At 45.3% G+C, this 21,407-nt stretch overlaps 1 protein-coding gene across 4 annotated transcripts in view; it reads right to left on the bottom strand.

The window, feature by feature from the left end:
• Positions 1 to 21,407, bottom strand: part of RIPOR2 (RHO family interacting cell polarization regulator 2) — a 108,284-nt gene that overhangs the window by 30,953 nt on the left and 55,924 nt on the right. For 3 of the 4 annotated variants that reach the window (XM_059856937.1, XM_059856942.1, XM_059856956.1), the window contains 4 exons: positions 2,613 to 2,739; positions 1,316 to 1,471; positions 602 to 680; positions 370 to 393 (listed from right to left, as the gene is read on the bottom strand). In XM_059856937.1, coding sequence (XP_059712920.1) covers positions 370 to 393; positions 602 to 680; positions 1,316 to 1,471; positions 2,613 to 2,739 — 386 coding nt within the window. Of the gene's footprint in view, positions 1 to 369; positions 394 to 601; positions 681 to 1,315; positions 1,472 to 2,612; positions 2,740 to 20,210; positions 20,492 to 21,407 lie in introns of those variants that run through there. The other variant, XM_059856948.1, reaches the window with a different exon arrangement.

The following is a 21,407-nucleotide window of genomic DNA, read 5'->3' as shown; positions in this document are numbered from 1 at the left end:
TTGCACAAGGGAATTCATTTAATGGCTGTCAGCCGACAGAAAAAGGAAGTCCCTCCTCTGCTTCCTTTCTTCCTTGCCTGGCAGGGGTCTGTCTCTCTGTCTGTGCCCATGCCAGAGCCAGTCTGACCTGGCAGACCTCAGAAAAAGAGTTGGTGGGGTATGTTTGACACCAGATCAGTGAGCACACTGTGTTTGATGAAGCTGCATTAGTGGGCAATACCAGAGCCCCTGGGAAGAGGAGGGGAGTGGGACTTCTTCCTTTGAAAATGTGTTGGCATGGTCAGCAGATCCCTCTAAGAAAGGTTTCCATGTACACTGTATGGATATTAATGCTTCCTTGCAAAATGAGTGTTGAAGGGAGTAGCATACCTTATCTAAATCGTACAGGACTCCCTGCAACAGAGAACACAAAACTGATTAATTTTGCAACACAATAGCACCATGAGAAACACCATTCTGTTGACACTCAACAGAAATCACAAACAAGACAATGTCTAGAAGGGAAGAAGAGCCTCAGTGCAAATTCCCTGTATCCCACACCCATCCCATGGCTGCTCCAGCACCTCATGAAGGCCACACAATGAAAAAGCATGGCACATACCAGGCGTGAGTTTCTTTTCATGTCTTTTAACTGAGTAGTCAGCTTATCCAGCTCTGTCTGGTGAACTTCCAGATACTCACTGCAAACACAAACCAGAGAACGATGCATGAGCTCTGCAGCACATACCACGCTGGCTGATGACCATCCTAAAAGAAAATCTGTCTGGCAAATGGCTTTCCTCACTGGATGTGTTTACAGACAAAAAACTCATTTATGTTGATCTGTCCTAAAAGCAGCTCCCTGCTGCCTTTTTGGGAATAAATAGGAGCCGACTTATTTAACTGTGTAAGAGCTCGGTGTTCTCTTTACACGGAACAACCAGTTTCAAGTAAGTTAATCTGCTGCTTAGTTTATGGGCTGGTGCCTTCCAGTCGCTATGCCTTTATCTGGCTGATTAAAGCCCTGTTATCATCTGGGATGTTATCTGAAAGGCAATACAAGCCTTTGATAGGACTCTAGGAAACTCAGAGGGGAAAAAAAAATCTGATGTTGAAATCCCAGACTTTGGGAGCTTTTCTCAAAATGAGAATGGAAATGGGATTCTGCCTCATGTATTCCTGTTTCCCATATAAGTATTTTAGATACTAAATGTCACAACCCAGACTTCAAGAGGTGTATGTTCATCTCTTATGAGGAAGGATCCCTGTTTTTGTTTCTCTAGGCTCTAAAATGTCACAGAAAGCTTCAGTCAACAAGCAGGATAAAAACTCTTACTCCAGGCCTCTCTTCAGGGCTCGGTAGACCTCTTCCACCCTTTTAGGCTGGGGTTCTTTGGGCGTGGTGCTGTTCTTATGGCCCAAATTATGCATTTTCTTCACCTTTGCTTGGGGCTTCTTGAGCGCTGAGGAATTTTCAATAAAGGAGTTACACCTGCAAAATGAACATCAAAGAAGAAGAAATCCCTATAAATCATAGAAATCTCAAAGGAGTGAATCTTGAAGAAATCTTCTGATATTATCTCTGCTAGCAAAAAAATGAATCTGCTTCTGTGCCTGCCAGTTAAAGGTGTGCATAGGTTAAGAATCTGAGCAGCCTGGGATATGTGCTTCCCAAGACATAAGTGCTTGTCTGGAAATGCAAGGCCGAGTCTGAGGCTAATCAGACATTTCTCTGTCTTACACTGTGCCTGTCCTAACTCACATTAGAGAGTCCATGAGAGAGCTGAGCTACATCCAGGTGCTCAAAAGAAAGGGGAGCCCAGACAATCTCAGGTGTAAAGCCTGCGGGTCCTAAGAAGATTGGTATTTGATTAAGAGAGTTTCTGGAGAACAGCATCACACCACTTGTCTTGAGTATGGAGTGTATGACAAATGGAGGACAGTTGTGCTGCATACAGGTGTCTTTCTGGGGACTATGCTGGTGGGTAGGTTAGCATCTAACAACCATCACTGACTTGGGCTGACAGTGGGAGCCCCTTCGCCTGCTGTTACTCCTCAATTGCTAACCGGTGGTCTGGCACTGGGAGACTACACAAGTTAAAATGAATTGTAAAGTAGCCTCTGGGAGCATCCAGGACTGCATGGCTTGGGCATGCCTCACTAAAAGCCCTAAGTCCTGTGTAGCTAAGGCACAGTGCACGGAAAGGCTCCACAGCCAAGCTCAGGGAAACAGCTTTGTTTTGGATTCCTAGTGGCGCAGCAATGAGAAAACTGTCTTTTAGGCAGCAGTGGTCTTGAACAGGAGGTGATGGCAAGTGTATCATGTGCAGTGCTCCCGCACATTTCACATGTTGAAAAGATCACTGCATAAGTTAAAACTGTTCCCTGAAATTCTCTCACAGCTCTGAGGCATGTGAGGAAGCCCTGCATTAATGGGGAAGAGGCAAACAGGCAGAGGGTAACACCTTAGTTGTACAAAAAATATATAGAGACTTTTTAGCCTAGGACATTTTATTTGGCAGAGAGAAAGAAAGAAGTCCTCTCTCACCTCCTTTCCCCCTTCATCCCCTAAAGCCCAGAACTCCCTTACAGCCTGATTTTGAAATTCCCCTTAAGAGAGCAAGGGCACTTGCCTGGACCGTCTTTCCTGGAGCCCGCTGAAGCCAGCAAAGGACTGACTTCTAATAATCCCATTAGGACCTCCTGGGGAGAATGAATGTGATCCTATTGACATGATGTCAGGGAGCCTTGGAGATATTCCTGAAAAACAACAGAAAGCATGTCAGTGAGGATGGAGTTACAGTAAAAGGCAGGCAGTGAGGCCAGACAGCCTGGTGTCCATCCGTGACATTAAGGGGTACCTGAACCCCAGGGCTGCAAGCCAGGGCACAAATCTGTTTGCATTTCCAAATCATCTCCACTCAAGACTGAAAGAATCCTATTTTAACTTCTGACTTCCAGCCCAGGGTCTACTGAAAATGTACCAGAGACACAAAGAGGGTCCAGATGTGGGACTAGAAACCAGATATTTCAATGTGATAATCCCAATGCCATTCCCAATTTCTCCCAGGCCTGGCATGCTTCACCCCCAGCCCCAGCATCCCTATCTGTCCTGGGAATTATTATGGGAGTCTGCAGAGCTCTTAGGAGGTGCTCACCGTCATTGCAAAGTGTGATTATACACAGTAATAATTTTCAAGAGGATTGATACATCATGAACGCCCTGCAGCTCCCCTTTGATCCTTGCTCCCATGGCTGCTCAGCCCAGGGGCTGCTGAGAAGGAAGACACAGTGGATGTGTGTGCAGCCATGACATGTGGTGATGAGAGGGATGCCCTCCACTGTGAAGAGAGAGGAGTAAACAAGCTCCAGGCACTGTATGCTCTGCATTTCATGTGTCTGGGGGGGCCTCAGCAGGGAGGAAGCCCTTGCCGTCTGTGTGCTCATTTCCAATGCCCAGCTTGGCATCTGCACTAAACTAGGATGATTTCAATCCATCCACAAATAAATAGCAGAGAAGTGCTATGGTTCACAGCGGCTCTATCTGCTGCCACAAGGGAAAAGGGGGACCCCTTTAACTTCCTTTTCTCCTTAATCCACTGTTTTTCTTGTTTGCCCTTGGCAGACAATTAAATTGATTTTTCTGCTGGCTTGGTTTTGTTCTGCTCTGGCAAGAGGAATGGCCCCACCAATCTGTGAGGAGCACCATGGCCAACACAGGCCAGGCAGTAGGGCAGGGAGCAGGAGGAAAACGGGGATGCTGGAGAAGGGGGAACTGGTCAGTGGGTGCTGCCAGACATGGCTCCCCTATCCTGCAGGACCCATCCTCTCACTGCCTCCATTCTTCCTAGGATGTCAGTTCAGCTGATGACACCACTGTGCTGTGAAACGGACTGAGAAACTAGGCCAGCTTAAAAATAACCTGACAGAAAATGAAAAAGCAGGATTTTAGCAGTTCTTTTCCATCTGTTTTACAAGTTGGACCCAGCCTGCCCCATGGCCCCAGTTCATTTCACTCCAGTAGCTGGGCTGAGGGATGAGCTTGATAATGAAGCAGGGTGGTATGGCAGGGGCTGGAGCTGCCTGCAGGCAGTGGAGCTGATGTTCTGTGAAACTCTGACCTACAGGGCTGAGGGGGGTGAGAGCAAGTCTAAACCGCCTTCTCATCCCCACAGGTCAGGAATGACTGCGAGTGCCCAATAGAACAGCCATTCGTGAAAGTCAGAGATCTACACTGTGAGCCTTCACAACTGAACATGTTTATTAATGATAAGCACAAGAGCTACGTGGTGCTTGCATGGCAAACATTCACTGCAGAAAGCAAATACGTGGGAAAACATTGTGCACTGCTCAGTTATATTTAATTTGGAGTGTTAAACTGGGCAAATACTCTTTGGGGCGGCAGTAGGTGCCATGGCAAACTACTGTTTCTCTTTGGAGGAGACTGTATTGCCCAAGGAGCAGCTTTGTCAAGAATATTTCTGCAAGAACTCTGCCAGAAACACTTCTTCCAGTCCCAGCATTGCCAGCACTACTGCTAATGAGACATTTTCTCTATTCCACAACCCAACCAGAGTACACCTTCCTGTTTTGGAAGTGAGGGCTGTCCCCCTGACTGAACAGCCTCAGAGATACCACACGGGGTGCAGTCAAAGCTGGTTTTCTCCTCCCCTGTGGTCAGCAGGCAATGGTACTTCACCATTTGTGTCCCTGCCTAGCCCAGATGCCCACTCAGCTCAGGGCTCAGAGAGTTTAACCACAGCAAGGATAAACCCCTGGGACACAGAAACTGCTTTCAGGCAGACCAGGACCATGAGCACCTGTGTTGGGTAGAAACTCATGGAAAGGGGAGAGCATGGAGGAGCAGAGAGGCTCTGGAGCTGCTGCTCCTCACAAACTCAGATGATACTACAGTGAGGATGCACTTTGGCTAACTCACACAGGGATAAACATGCTCCAGCCACAGCTGGAAGTACTTGAGTCTTTGGTCAATGAGAGCCCAAATTTGGCTCTGTACTCACCCCTACATGCATAGGGCTCTCTGCACACCTCTGCAGGGCTGAGCTTTGCTCAGGCTTGCTGATACCTGGCACAGCACTTGCCAGAAGACATTTTGCAGCTTCCAGGGTCAAACCTCACATCCCTATAGATGGTACAGAGTTTCCCAGTGCCAGCTTATGCCTAACAGTTCAAACTCCACAGAGAGCCACCTCCTGCGAGACAGAGCGGAAAACCACATGACCACAGTACTCTGGGGTCTGCACAGCAAGTTCCCTTTGGGTTTGCAAATAACCTTTAGACAATTAGGCTGCAATCTGCATGCTCCCATGCAAATATCTGCATTAAAAATCTGGTCCAGAGTGCCAAGGAGCAGAAAGAAAATCCCTTGCAAGTGTTCAGTACTTGCACGGCTTGACAGGATGATTAACACACACACCCTGACAACATCTGGAGACCTAGAAGGAGCTAAACAACACTGACAGTCAGAGGAGACTTAGCAGCATAAACAACAACCATTCCTCAAAAAATAGGAGAGAGAAAACAAAACTTGAAGTTGGGTGCTAATCACAACCACACTGGCTTTGAAAAGGGCTTTAGATTCAAAACTGTTGTGAAAATGCTAGCATCTTCTGCATGATGTCTCTTCTCTATTAATATGATCAGAACACTAATGGCTTGCACTCTGAACAGAATCTTAGTGTCCAAATCTGTGTAGAAACACTGGAACTGTTTTGATTTTCTTTTCCTTTGGGCAAACTTAAAAAATAAATAATCTTGGAAAAGGAATGTACTTATTTATTTTCTTTATTTTGCTCAAGCACTCAGATGGCTTTGAAAGGCTTTAGTAGCTAAGACTTTCCCCAAGATACCAGAAAAAATGTGCAAGAAGTGCAACTGAAATGCAAATTGAAGACCTGCCTGGAGCTGCTCTTGCATAAATGGTCAGAACTCGGAGCCCAGATAGGTTTGTGGCCTCTCCCTATATATTATATATAATCTTGGTGAATAATGTATGTTTAATTTCTGTACAGAAGAAAACTGAGATAAAAAGAGGTAGCAGTAGGAACCGGTGAAATCTCCCAGTTCTGTTCAGTTATTTTCCATTGGTCAGGTTAAAGGTTGTCTCTATTGTACCAACACCATCTGTTCTTAAGATTTAAACTAATATACATAATATGACATCTCAGACACTTCCAACCAACCCCAGAAAACTGCAGACTCTGCATGAGCCTCTTGGCCCAGATTCACAGAGACAATGGCTGCATATGGACACTGCATTGATGGATTATTAATGATACCCATCTTGCAAATACACTATGAGTGATGAGTATCTGCCATGTTGCTGTGACACCCTCTGCTGAGAGGCGTTTCTTTTCCTGCCTCTTAAACCATTCACAGGTCTCTCTGCTATCAACTACATAAACCTACCTCTGAATTAAATAATACAGCTGTATCCTGATAATGTGCATGGGTGCAGTTGCTAGTATAATTTCAGCAAGGCTGAAAGGACTCACGAGGACTCACCCAGATCTCTTACTGACCTGACGGGTATTCCCACAGCTGAAAACTGCTAAGGGCATTCTGGTGCTACGCCAAGTGAGTGATCAATTTTCTCAGTCTACATTTAGCAGTTGTGTGGTATAATGTGACTGTCTTCTACGTGCAGTGTAAATATTGCTCTCAATATAATGCAAGTTGCACATCTAAAATGGTATTAAATGCTTCTGTGATTTGAGAGATCCACTTCAGCAGTGGATATAATGACTACACTTACACTTTTAAATCTATATAGTTAATGAACCAGGGATGTTTCATTTTAAAAAGATAGCAGTCTCCTTACTGCTAATATAAGCATGCCCTGTGTAGAAGTATAATTAATATAATTAGTACTGCCCATGCTAAGTGCACAGCAGATGAATGATGAGCCCATCAGTGAGTCAAGGGATAAGGTGAAATCCTATCAGTACTCCTCTGCCCTATTCACTGACAGCTTGCAGCACAGAATGGCAGATAATTGATGATGTCTCTGTCCCCAGGGAAATAAAAGTCCCTTCTCTCAGCTCTTCTTTCAGTCTGGAAATGGGGAAACAGCTGAGCCTGAGCTAATGAGTGGGGAAGGGACAATCACTTTCACAGGGCTGCCCTCTCTTCATCATCCTCAGCATAGACCTCTACCTCCCACAGTGCCAAAATATTTGATAAACAGTGTTTGATTCAAGCTAAGAGGGGAAATTCAGGCTGAAACATATTTGCTAAATCTAGTCTAACTTTTGCACAGCCATTTTTTTCTTTGCTTCTTCCCCATGACCAGTCTGGAGATGGTATTTTTTGCTCACCACATGACAAGGGGAAGTTGTTTTTGCTAGACATGTGCTAACAACCACGTAAAGCTGCAACACAGTGGTGACGGTGCCCTTGATTCCTCCTGTTCTCTCTGTGTAGCAGCTACAGTTATGGCTCCAGGTCTAGAATTGCTGTAAGGTGTAAAAGAGCTGTCTGCTGCTGGACAGCTTCAAGGACACTTTGGGATTATGTATAATTGCTGATTAAATGGGAATGTGGGATAGGACTGAGTGACTGAAAGTATCCTTGACCATCCTTTCTTCCCATACTATTTGCTTGTGTGTCACATGGTTCAAGGCCCGTTCTGCATCTAAGGAGAGGTAATCCCAGCAGTGAGATGGTTTATATGTTGATCTATGACGGTCTGCAGGCTGCCTTTTAAAAAATCAAGTGATAGGTTAAGGTGAGCTGGGGGGATGTGAGTGGATGGCTACAAAAGTCAACCAATTCTGTTTGGCGTGCTAGGAACATTTCTTACCTGCAAACCTGGAGTATGCCTGACAAATGAGCCGATATCTCCGTGACTAATGAAAGAAAAGAACATTTTCCTCTCTCATCTATGCCAAGGTCTATATTCTGCTTATTGGGCTGGCTGGCCTACAAAGGAGAAAAACTTTTAAATGCAATGAGATGACATGTAGGACCATGCATCTCTCCAAAAGACAACCACAATAAGGGAAGGAACTGTTATGCCCTAGTAGTCATGGTGTCCTCCAAAACAGCCAATTCTTTCTGCTTTGCACTCATAAACCCAAAGAGCAAAATGAAATTCTAAACTTACACACACTTAGTTCAGTGCCAAGCTCATTCAGTGCACCTTCAATTCATGCTGCTTGCTTTTGTGGCCTAACTCTAGTAATTTTTAATATTTCTTTTCCAACTTCTTCCTTCTGATGTAGCTGAATCACTCTGGCAATATAAGGCTGGCATGGACAGTTGCTCAAATAACCACCTGGAATTTTTGATTTCCATGCTCCCTAGGCTCCCAGAAGATACAGAGGCATGCATCTTGGATGAAAAAGTACACATCCTTTTGGGTTTTCTAATATAAAAATTTGACAGTGTTATGTGGGTAAGAGTGCTCAGGAGCATGATAAAAACTTTCACAAGAAATTTAATTCTTGCACAAGTTTCTACACTTTCAGGACAAAATCTCTTAAGCATGAGTGGGCAGGCTCATAATTTCTGTATGTGTCAAGATTTCTGTGGGGTGGGGGTCTCCTAGAAGAACCTGTAGAAAGGTGTCTTTCTGTTGGTCACTTGATGACACAAATTACAACCTTCATGGCACATTTTATGCTCCCAGTTATCGGGCTGCTTCTCCCTTGTGCAGGGCAGCATTTGCTACAACTGTACAGACATGTGAGCTCTGTCTGAAGAACTATTCTTGGCTGCCAGAACAAAATCATGTGCATTTGTTCCACCCAAGTCCAAGGCTTAGAGATATTCCTAAATAGTAGCATATGGCTGCGCCGACAAGCACACTTCCCAAGCCTACATCAGCCGGTGAGAGGCCAGCACACCCGTGAGCTCCACACATTAATTTTAGCGTAGAGAACGAGCCACGTGGGCTTCCCCACACGGCTGAAGAGCAGTGCTGCACAGAGAAGGAGCTGCAGCTGAGATGGAGTCCCCTCCTTCAAACAAGACATGTGGGAGCACATGGGACATGCTTGGGGGGGCATCAAAGCCATTGGCAGACACAGCACAGGAAGGGAAACTTCTGCATCACCTCTTGCAGCACCAAGAATCTTAGCGGAGCCCACTGCAGCTCATCCTGCTCTCCCTGAGGTGGTCTCTTCCCTCGCCATGGACATCCTCAGCACTGACTATCCAGCAAGATCTCTCCGAAGGCTTGAGCACACTTTCTCACTGATGACTTTAGGTCCATCAGAGACACCCACAATGATTCTTTTATTAGCTGTATTTCAATATCTTCAGTTCAGGTGGATTCAGTTCTTACAATGCACAAATAAATGTTTATGCAACTGATGCATATTTTATAGCTCTCAAGCCCACAGCTGGGAGCTTTACTTTTTTATGCAGAAGTCCCCGCAAGTGAGCACAAGGTGCCATTACCTGTTTTTAAGAAATGAAAATGCGGTATTTCAGTACCAAATTTCAGCTTTTGTTTGAAAGAGGATCAAGCCTTAGGAAAAAGATTAATAGCATGACTTGTACTTTATGGTCTCATTTCTGTAAGAACATTTTAAATGTTGCATGTAAGGGCATTTTCAAGTCAAAGGCTACAGTATTTGGTAGCTCACCACTAGACACCCTGACCAGAAATACAAATTGTCTACCATCCGGAACAGCCCACGTTGTTCTTCTGCTCCTCTTACCCAAACTAGATTACATACATGAACCTTTTTATTGCATAAAAAGCAACAGAAATAGTAAGAAGAAAGCTAACAGTTCAGGTCAAGAGCAAAATGGTAAAGTAGACATAGCTGTAAGTGCATAGAAACTGATAGCTGATGCTCCCACTGCAATATAGCTCCATATATTCAGTAAGTTATCTCTCACACCATTTTCGGTACCAAAGAAAATGTGAGGACTTTGCATTTCATTTTATTTTGATTGTAAAACATGCCTTTGGCTCTAATTCTCATCACCTCACTAGAAAACAGAAATAAGGATTGGCAGTGGCTAAGGTGAAAGCAGCACTCTTTTTGTCTCATACCACAGTCAGCCTTCTGCCTCCCCTTTTTGCAGCTACTCCACCAGAGCTCTCAGTGCAATGCCCCCGTTTCTCTGTTTTTCTTGCCAGGGAGCCTCTGCTTCACCTCCCTTCAGAGAAAGACCTACACTGCACCTTCCCCTTGGTATAGCTGAAAACCCAAGGAGAGGGAAATGCAAAGTAGTTATTTCACTGTAAATAAACCCAAGGAAAATAAACTTGATCCTAAATGGCTCTGCACACAACAGATGGGTTCGTGGCAGCTGACCTCCTTTTTTTTTTCTGTTCCAACATTTATTTCACACTGGTGGCTGGGGTGAGCATGCGCAGGAGCCCACATGGAGCCCTCCCTAATCTTGCTCCCTTTATTAGAGACATAGGAAAATCATATTCAGCTGGCATTAGCATAAATAAGCAAAATTTGGTCTTGTACTTATGAGTGTGGCTGAGGGATCAGAATCTGACCATCTAATTACATTTGACATTCATTTATCACACACCCACCCCAGTATGCAGAATTATCTTTGATTAGAAGTCAACTCCAATTCTACTCATCACTGATAATTCTTTATATCAATGTAAGATTTAATTAAAAACAAAGTCCCACTGCCATTCAAGTACTGGCAAATAATCTAAGAAAAAGCACTTCTGAAACCCAGCTGAGAACAATCCTCTCATGCTTTAAATCCACCTTGCACAAAACCCCTAACAAGCAGTTCAGGACGAATGGCCTGAGCACACATTAACCACACTGTTATTCTGGCAGCCTCTGCACAGTCATAAAGGTGCAAGACTTAGGGCAGCTCTGTTATCTACCCCTGCATCAGGAGATAAACTACAAGGAGCAATCTTGTGAGCAGTAGTAAGACTAGCAGGATGCAAAACAGGTTGTGGGAACTCCTCCAGCCAGGAGCAGCCTAACTACTCTCTACCTCTTTTAGTATATGTCTGGTTGACCTGAGATGTTGGGTGGAATTTTAATTTCTTAGCTCAGACCACAAGAAGTGACCAACTGCTTGCCCATTTTGGCAAGCATTAGTGTTAGGGGAGGCCTAGGAACCCATGAGTGCTGCGGGTGGTCTCCCTTGACCCTTACTGACTAACAGGAACATCTGGAGTAACAAGCCCAGGAGTAACACTGGAGCACAAGTGGAGTAAGACAGCCCTGATGTCAATAGATGCAGCTCCAGTGGGAGTCCTTTGGCAAAATCCATGATGAATCTGAGCAGTGACCTAAATTTGCGTGTCAAGTGTAAGCAGCACAGAGTGGCTTCACTTCCTCAGACTGTGCAAGGAATGAATATAAAAATCTTCTCCATGACAGGAGAAAAAAGCAATGGTTAGCAAAGTTGTCCCTGAGAATACTGATTTCTTTAATTACTTTGCACCAATATTTTTGCTGCTTTACAACCTTCATTTAATGCAGATGGTAGCAGCACAGGCAAGGACAGCAAGCTGAGGATACTATTTCTTAGCATCTGCAGGAAAGTAAATGCATCAAGTAAACACATGCAGGATGATTTGGGTAACCAGTGGGCTGCTCTAGAGATTGTTTTCCCTCAGCCAAGACAGACAAACTGGCTGTTCTTGGTATCCACTCCAGGTACGCTCTAATATAAGCATAAGTGAGCTAAATTAAACAAGTACGCCAGGCTTTTCGTCCCTGAAAGGAAAGTAAAACCTCATTGTTGTCAAATCCTTTCAGCCACTAATGAGATACAAACGCTTTGCTGCTCCTCTTTAAATACATGGGATTAGGGTGACTTAAAACTCTGAGGATGTTTATATGATCATTCTATTTCCAGGAGTGTCGTAATGGCACACTGCTCACTAAAATACTGTTGAAGATACACTGTTACATGTCCTAGGATGAAGATCTTTAAAGTTGGATGTTCTTCTCCAGACATGAGCATCGCAGAAATGGATTTATTTAATCTTTTTGACACCTTACAAGTGTGGCCACTTAAAGAGCATTGCCATAAAAGTCCTGTGTTACTTCATTTACATTTGGCTACAGGATCTGTCTGAAGCTCTCTTCCAGTACTTCAAGTAGCTGAACACTGTGCATGCACAACCAAGAATGGCTGTCCGCTGTGATGCAACTCGCTTGTCTCCTGGCTTCAGCTAATTTTCAAATTCAAAACTTCAGTCTTCTTACATACATGACTTTAAGAAATTTATTTAAAGTTGTGGCAGAGTTTATTATTCTCTTGGCTACAGTATTCTAAGGTTCGAAAACCTCTTGAAGGCACAGGATCTAATACTATGAAACAGCCTAAACTTCTCCCAAAACACTGCCATTTTCTCTGGTCAGGATCATTAAAGGATTTGTAAGAATCATCTGAAAGAGCATAAATGGGTAAGGGTCTATGCTAGGGTCCCTCTTGGGAAAAGCTTGTGTTTGTGACACTGGTGCTGGAAGAAGAGGGCTGATGAGCAATAGGGCAGCTGAGCAAAACAGAAAAGGTGATTCCTATGTGTGGACTGCCAGAAGACACAATTATCCTAACCCTGCCCCACACTGTTATCTTATATCAGGTATCCATAAAAAGAGCAGAACAGCTTTATAAACACACAAGTGTTTACAGGAACCGCTTGAAAAAACATCTAGAGTTTTAGGCAGAGCTTCTCTCCTTGCCACCACTTTCTGAAACCACATTTCATTTCGACACTTATCAAGATGACTCAACAATGTGCAACTGGAGCCCAGAAAGCCAGCAATATTCTGTGCTGCATCAAAAGCAACGTGGGCAGCAGGGTGAGGAACACTGCCCCTCTGCTCTGGTGAGTCCCCATGTCAAGTATTGCATCCAGGTCTGGGGTCCTCAGCACAGGAAAGACATGGACATGCTGGAGTAAGTCCTGAGGAGGGCCACAGAGATGATCAGAGGGATGGAGCACCTCTCCTAAAAAGACAGGCTGAGAGAGTTGGGGTTGTTCAGCTGGCAAAGAAGGCTCCAGAGAGACTGGATTGTAGCCTTTCAGTACTTGAAGGGGGCTCATAAGAAAGATGAGGTCAAACTTCTCAGCAGGCCCTGCAGTAACAGGACAAGGGGCAATGTTTTGTAACTAAAAGAGGGTAGGTTTAGACTAGATACAAGGAAGAAATTATTTACAGTGAGGGTGCTGAAACACTGGAACATCTACAACAGAGCAGCTGCAGATGCTTCATTCCTGGAAACATTTGAGGTTGACTTGAACTCTAACATTAAGCAAACCTGGTCTACTGGAAGGTGCTCATGATACGGGCAGGATTGGATGGCCCTTAAAGGTCCCTTCCAATACAAACCATTCTACAACTCCGAGTTTCTCAGCACAGAAAAGATGTCCCCTCTTGACTCTGCAATGGCTTTCTGCTCCTTGGGGCAAAGGAGGTCACAGTGAACAGTCACTGGCACAGTTCTGGTTTGGGCTAGATAGGGCTTTCTTACACAACTACTGTGCATATTTTGGAAAGCATGGACCAAGGATCATTCCCAAAGTAGTCCTCATGTACTTTCCTCCTCTGAAAGGCAGGGGAGCTTAATGCCATAGATACAGGCTGGTCTGTGCCTGCTGCTGTTTCTGCCCAAAAACATTCACAAAAGCCTGGAGCTTGCTGTCACAGACAAAGCCAATGCAAACCTGATGAAACCCTTAAATCTACAGCAGTAGATCTAGTCAGGGTTAATTGATAAATTTAATTTGCAGTGGACATTAAAAAAAACCCAAATCCTGAGTTTAAAATGCCATATCCTTCAGCTATGCCATAGGATTAGTTACCATTTGAGTTTTCTAGACACAGAGACATTACAGACAAACCGAGCACGAACCAAAAAGATATGACAGGGCTTTTGTCACTGAACTACAAGGTAATTATCTTGTGTAACTTTTCATTACACAAATTAAGGCAGTGCATCTTGGCACATCCCTGCTATTCCACAGTATGCCATTTAAAAGATAGACCAACTGGGGCCATTGCAGGTTAATGACAAGCTTTTAGGAATGACCCCGTAGCTTGTCCTCTGCTGCCCTTCCTTTCTTCTTTCCTTCTCTGTTGATTTCTACATTTTCCTATTCGTGTCATAGTAAGAGACCATGATTAAGGATATAGGAAAAGGAGGATATCATGGCTTTTCATGAGGATGGGAAATTATTTTGCCCCTTTGCCAATGGAGGCAATCGTCTTCCTCATCTGGTGGCAGCATGACATGCCCACAATAAATACAGTGCCTGAAGGAACCCTGTGTACAGGGTTCAGTTTAAGACAGGAGTTGCTACACTGGATCCACTGCTGCCACCTTCTCTACTAGAAAGGAAGATTGTTTTCTTTTTAAGGGTAGAGCGAGACGAGAATGGGGAAAAAGCAACCCTTTGCTGGTTAACGGCATATGAAAAGCCATCTAACATTCAGAGAACTTCTGTTTTCAGTGTAGGGCATGGAAATCAAATGTATTGAAAGCACTTCCAGTCCAGCACCTGCATGATGGAAATAGTCTTTGTGGTCCAGCTGTCATTTGGGGGGATGATGACAACATCTCCCTCTAATTTCAAAGAAAGCAAAACCCTACTTTATGCAAGCAGAATTTTAAGCTGATTATTCTCTGGCCTCAGCTGAGTCTTAGCATTTTTAATATAGCTTTGGTTTGGCTTTGTGTAGTGCAGATGACTTACTGCAGTGAGCAACTCCAGCTCCTGGCTTTATTAATCTAAACATCTAATAAACTAAACATTCTTCTGTTTATTTTAGCAAATGTCTCGTCTTGTACACAAGATTTTATGTATATCTAAGTAGATGTGACCTGCAAGTGTCACACTGAATTCAAGAAAAAGCCTTGTGAATCAAAGAGCACCTCACAGCCAACTCTTCCCATGCCACCAGCACCTCTTTGTGAAAACCCAAGTTCTTCTTTGAACTAACAAAACACTGTTTTGTGGATGTACTGAATGAGACAAGGAAAGGGCAGTCAGTCATGCAGGGCAACACATTACACACTTAATTGAGCATTGGCAACAGCACTGTCACCCACTGACGTGCCTCTGTGGTTGGGAAAGTGCACAGGTTGCTGCCATGATCCAGCAATGCTTACAGGGGTGACCAAAGAAAAAGGTGTGTCCATACCCAAGGAGACTCACTGGCTAAACGCTACTCCCAGGGATATTATGGCACAGAACTGTAACATTACTACTTCTGTACCACAGTTAAAAAGTTTTAAAACCAAACATTTTAAAATTAAATACTAACAGAGGATGTTAAGCTGCTTAATTATGGAAAAAACATTTTCCTTCATGTTATACAAGAAAATGCCTATCAGACTTTGAATACAGAGTGACACTGCCTGCCCTACCTGCCTGCAGCAGTATCACAGACCACTGTCACCATCTCAACCCAAGCACAAGCCTTCATCCTCAAGGCTTCTAAGGCATCCTCAAGGGGTGCATTTGCTACAAGCAAAAATTTTATTCCTCTGTTCAGATTCAGACTTCCAGCAGATGCAAGACAAATCTGACAATGAAGAAAGACACCTCACTGAGGCAAAAATCAAGCAGTTTTGGCTGGTCAAACAGCAAGATGTTAATTTGGGGAAAGAGAAGGGAAGTTCTGGTGTTCAACCTTGCACGGTCTGTTAAAATATGAACCTCCTGCCACTATTTATAGATGCTTATTTGCCTGTCTCCTACAGATTTCACTGAAAAGGAGTTCCTTCTTTTGGCCAGCTCTAATACAAATGTATAAATAGCAAAAGATAGAGTTGGTCTAGACTAGTGTTTTGTAGAGGCAGAAGCACAAGCTAAAACCAGAACCTCGGTGATGACTAGATAGAGTTTCTCTGCTGCAACTGTTTTTTGGAGTTAATGGATGACTAGAAGTTTTCCTGTTGATAAGGCTTTTCAGGACAAAGCCATCTGCAACAAATCTCTGGGCGTTGCAGCTAGATGAGGTTTTTTGATTAAAAAAAAAAAAAAAAGGTTGATTACAGAGGGATTATTTGAAACAGTTCTGGTGTTACTGAAGGGTTAGCAGCAGGCTGCACAACCTGGAAAGCAATAGCTGCTGCTGCAGCTAATCAGGCTGTTTGAGGGCCAGGACAGAGGGCAGGCTGTGAGCAGTGGGACAGCAGTAATGAGATGGTTGGCTCTGACAGCCAAGGTCAGCTTACTGGAGGCATCAGAGACCAGAGAGTTTCTGATGCTCTAAAAGAGCTGGAAGATAAAATGTATTATTGTGACTACTTCATGTGCTGCACTGGTTCCAGGGAACTGTCAGCTTCAATTTGTTCCTCCCATTGAAAAGAAGAAAGATGCTCGCATACTTCTGTGCTAATCCATCATTTCTTTTGTGCTGGTCAGGAAGTAAAAATTACAGGATACCCTTGCAACATAAAAAGAGACAAGAAAAAGATAACTTTAGGAAAAAAAGGCCAGTTACTTCTTGTGTCATGCTTAGAGGATTCACTTCTTGAGGCCACTGGGTGCAGAGCCTGTATGCAAAGAATTAGGCAAGGTCTGTACTTGTGGCTACCAAAAAGCAATTCAAGTACACCACGAACCTGCCCTTCTCCACACCTCCCAAATCCTGTGGGATGGCATGTACTGGGATTGTCATTTTTGATCATGGATTGGTTCCTGGAGCCTTGCTGCAGCTCCCTAATTAACCTGGATGGGACTGGGGAGGTGGAATCTTCTTTCTTCCAAACAGCACCAGACCCAGCAGCAAAAACACTTCAAAGCTCAAATCCCCTGGATTTGACCTGTAGTGATAGGAGAAGGGGTAATGGTTTTAAACTATAAGTGGGCAGATTTGAGCTGCACATGAGATTTTTTGTTTTTACAATTAGGGTGGTGAAACAGTGGCACAGATTGCCCAGAGAGGTGGTAAATGCCCCATGTCTGGAAACATTAAAGGTCAGGTTGGACAGGTCTCTGAGGAATCTGATCTAGTTGAAGATGTCCCTGCTCAATGCAGGGAGCTTGGACTAGATTGCCTTTAAAGGTTCCTTCCAACCTAAGCCATTCTGCGATTCCATGAAGGTTGAGATAAAACTGGTGCCCACTTGCTGTAAAACTAGAGCTGAAGGTTGTCTGTCCCTAGGCTGCCAGATGGGGATAACGACAGCTCCCAGAGAAGATTACCTGGTACCCACTGCTTCCTTTCCCCTTGAAATACCTGCCTGGAGGTATTTCAGGTGCCAGAGCACCAGCTTTATGGGAATGGACTGGTCAGGATTAAACCAGCCCCAGGCCAGTCACACAGCCTACGTGGGTGCAGGTAAGTGAGGGCACAAGCAGCATTTGCACTGAGAAGCAGAAATAAAGCCGCAGAAGAGCCATGGACAAGAAAATGCAGTTTCTGCTTTGATTTGGGGCATGTAGGGAAGGACAGTCATGGAGCTCAAACTGAGCTGACTGCCCAGCCTTAGCTAAGCCATTCCTGACATTAGGCAGTGAGCTATAGTATGAGCCAGTTTATTACATCTAGGGTTGGCTTTTGCTGCCGACCTCCTTCCAGCTCTCTCATGGGGAGCTGGCAAAGCTCATCCTGCCATTCCTCCTCCAGCCACCTGGCTCCCCTGCTCACAGACTGCCCTTCTGCCTTTGCCCTGGTGTAACTGAACTGAAGGACAGCATGGGAAACGAAGATGTTGGCAGCTTAAATTCTCATTGACTCTGTGATGTGTTTAACATGCAGCCACCATGGTTGGTAAAGTCTCCCAGGGCAAAATTGCTTCTGCTCTCAAAAGACTTCACATTTGACTTTAAATTCCAAGTGGGCCCAGTTCTTTCTCTCTGCCTGCTAAAGGGGCAAGCACATCTTGAAGTCAATGCAACAATCATTGCAAGACTAGTGGAAGGAAAAAAATCAGTGTGTGCTCTTCCTGATTAATTTTGAAAATCTCTTATTAAGAAACTCCTTCAGCAACCTCCCTTTCAGAAAATCAGCAGGCCCTGTAAACTGAGTGAACAAAACAATGACCTCCAAGCTCCTGCTAAGTGAGAAAATAACCATTTTTTCCCCCTCCCATTTTGCTAATAGAGTCATCCAGGAACCACACAGCTTCAAAGTGATGTGAGAGGCCCCTGATACTAATTCACATCCCAGTCCTCTCTAACAAGCCTGTGCCAGGAGCGTGTGTTCAGGCATTGCTGTCCTCACTTCCTTCCCAGTCTGCTTTCAGCTGATGCTCTGTGCAGGCTGAATGGCCACAGACACAAGCTGTCTATCGCCCAGCTGCTCCCAGCCTAGCTTGCCTAATGAAAACTACCCCAGTTAAGTGGGTTGTTTGGGAGCAGCTTGTCACTGCCACATGTATAGCATCAGGGAAAAAAAAGTGCCAAACCAGCCATCCCTTTTTTGGAAAAAGCCAGTGCTGCTTATAGCTCTCACTCCCACTTCTCCCAGCAGGAAAGCAAGGCGGCTTCCCCAGACCTTTTCCAGCAGTGCACTTTATGTGGAAGTTACCTATCTGTCTGTTTGGGTTTAAAAATATCAAAGAGCAAAAGGTAACCCTGCATGGCACATAAGCATGCCACTGTGAGCTTTGAGGCCGTGCTTTGTACCACTCTTAGCCCAAGTGTTTGTTCTGTGATACAGGTGAATAAAATGGTCATGTGCCTTGAAAGCACAAGGGAAGAAAAGCACCTTTTTCACTTACAGATGCTCCTTCACCACACTTTTTCACTTACACGTTCCCAAGCATTTAAGAAATTCTAACTGTGCAGCAGAAAAACCTCTAAGGTAAAACTGTACCGTCATTCTAGAGAGGAGTAGCAACATGCCAAAGCTAAGTGCTCTGTTTCTTATGCAGGATCCTGGAAAGAAATTCAACATGCTGCTTTTTAAAAACAAAACAAAACAAAGAAAACCCCCAAAGCCCACACTTTGTTAAGGAAATGCTGCTTGGATGCCAGAAGTTAAACCAGCATCGGGTTATGGATGCTGGGATTGTCAAAGTTCACCTTGCACAAGTGCTTATCTGCACTTGCAAGCAGCACAGACACCATCTTAAGTGACTGTCCTAATCTTCAATTACTAGCTGAGAAAACACTGGATTTATGGGAAAAAAAGAAACTTAGCTTCCTTTAGACTCCCACTGTGCAACATATATACCCACCCACACTCATTTAAACGTGGAACAATCTGTCACATTTGCCCATTATGGTTGTAAAGCAGGGCTCTGAACCCATCCCAGTGGATACCTTTCTGAGTCTGGCCACACAAACCACATCACGTTGTGTCTCTTCCCACTGTGTGAAGATCTCAAAGACAGCTGGGCAACCAGCACAGGAATCTTCCAGGAAATACACCTTCCTCCTGTCTCCTTCCTTAAACTCTTTGTTTGGGTATGCTCCTGCTTTTGTTTATGCAAGAGAGGGATACTTGTGAAACCTAATTAACCACTGGAGAAGATGATGTTTCTGTTTCGGAGCGTGTTCCCTGCCCCGGGCTCCAGCTGCGTGACAGCAGCTCAAACACGGTAATTAAAATGAGCGTGGCTGAATGCATGGCCAGATTAATGAATGCTGAAATTACACTGGGAATACACTCAGCTCTTCCCAGAGAGACGGATGAAAGGGTGCAAAGGCAGCATGGCCACAAGCACACAGTTTCCAGAAAGCGTTTTGAAACTTTGAATGAGAGACAGCAAAATGCTCGGCTAACACAGCAATAGAAAGACCAGTCACAGGATTAGGGTGACCTTTTGTAACCAGGGCATTCAAAGGTAAACTGAAGAGCAATGCCAGTGTGTAATGGGTTTGCATCAGTCCTTGGGAACGAGCCAAAGGACTGTAAAGGGAACTTAAGAGGGTCTAAGCTCTCCTCTAACCAGTAATACCATAAAAGCTCTCTGGAAATAGAAAGACAAGACCTAAGGAAACGCCGAGACTTTTTTTATGGAAACAGGGCTAAGCACTTCCACGCTCTGTGAGAAAATATTAAGCCAGTTTCATGTCCCTCAGTGAACACCCACGTTCAAGATTTTCTTCATAATCACAGCCTAAAACCATGCCCGGGTCGCCCCAAAAGAGCACTTCTGCCCTTCTCACAACCTTGCCGCCGCCAGCAGATGAGCGAGGTCGGGACCCGCTCCTGTGAGCGCGGCTCTCTAGCCCCGCAGCCCTGGAGCTGCGCTCGGCCACGTCCCCGCTCGGCAGCGCCCCTTTCCTTCCTTCCTTCCTTCCCCCGCGGGCTCGGGCCCCGCACCCCTCCGGGAGCCCGGCCGGGTACCTGTTGCTGCCGGCGGTGCTACCGCGGCTCACAGCCCGCTCCGGGACGCCGCTCGCCCGCCGCCGCCCAGCGCTCCTCGGGCACCGCGGTGCCCCATCCCGGGCGGCAGCGCCCGCAGCTGGAAAACTAATAAACAGCGAATAATAATTGCTAAAAACAAAAAGGATAAAATTAAAGCTTTAAAATGAAATTAAAAAAAAAAATCAAAAATTAAGAGAAGGGAGAACAGCTCGCCTCCCGTCGCCGCGCACCGCCGCTCTGGCAGCGAGCGAAGTCGCCGCCGGCTTTTCCTCGCGGAGCCGCGGCGGGAGGCGGGGGCGGAGGAGGCGGCGGAGGCGGTGCTGCTGCGCGGCCACCGCCCGCCCCCAGCCCGCGGGCAGTGCGGGGGTGCGGAGCCCCCCGGCCTCGGCCCCGCGGGATGCGGCGGAGCCGGCGCTGCCGGTGCCCCAGTACCTTTTTGGGAGACGCGGCCGTGCGGCTCTTCCTTTTTTTCGCTCGATGCGTCTGGCCCCTCAGGCCGTTTGTCCCAAAGGCGGAACATCTGTAAAATCCTTCTGACCCTTCCCGCCTGGAATGGGGCAGGGAACGGGCTGCCGCCGCCTGCCTTCCCCGCGGCCGGTGGAGCACTTGCTGCAGCCTCCGTTGCCGTCAGGAGTGTGTATGAAAGCTCTAAATTTGGATGTTGGGCGGGCTGAAGACAGCAGTTAAAGGCGAATATAAATGAAAGAACATTGCAATGAATGGACCTTGCGTTTCTTCCTTTAAGCATCTTTTCTGTTACCTCAAGAAAAAACAGGTTGTTATTTTCCCAGAGACTGTGAGGTATTTTCTTCAAATTTAGTGTTCCTTCCAAAATGTATTGTCCAATTTACTATCAATATATCTCTCTAGAGAGACATGGATTTTGCATATATTAGTTGCTACCCTTAGGACTTCTTCATTTCTCTTCTGTGACTTTTTTCAATACTGGACTTTACATCAGCGAACAGAAGTACCAAACACACGTTGTATTTCCTATATGATTTGCTGTTCCTCCTCCAGCATTGTAGGGTCCTTCAAACAAGCTCTCCCTTGTGCCTCTTAAACAGCTGCAAGTGGTTCATTTTTGGGGGAGGGGGTAGAGGGAGTGAGGGGCATAGGGAATCCCTGGCAAATCTATGGGATTGGTAAATAGACACAATTTGGAAGGAGGCTTGA

The sequence above is a fragment of the Haemorhous mexicanus genome, chromosome 1, assembly GCF_027477595.1.
Source record: "Haemorhous mexicanus isolate bHaeMex1 chromosome 1, bHaeMex1.pri, whole genome shotgun sequence".
Classification (NCBI taxonomy): domain Eukaryota; kingdom Metazoa; phylum Chordata; class Aves; order Passeriformes; family Fringillidae; genus Haemorhous; species Haemorhous mexicanus.
This window is presented reverse-complemented; position numbering and strand designations above follow the sequence as displayed.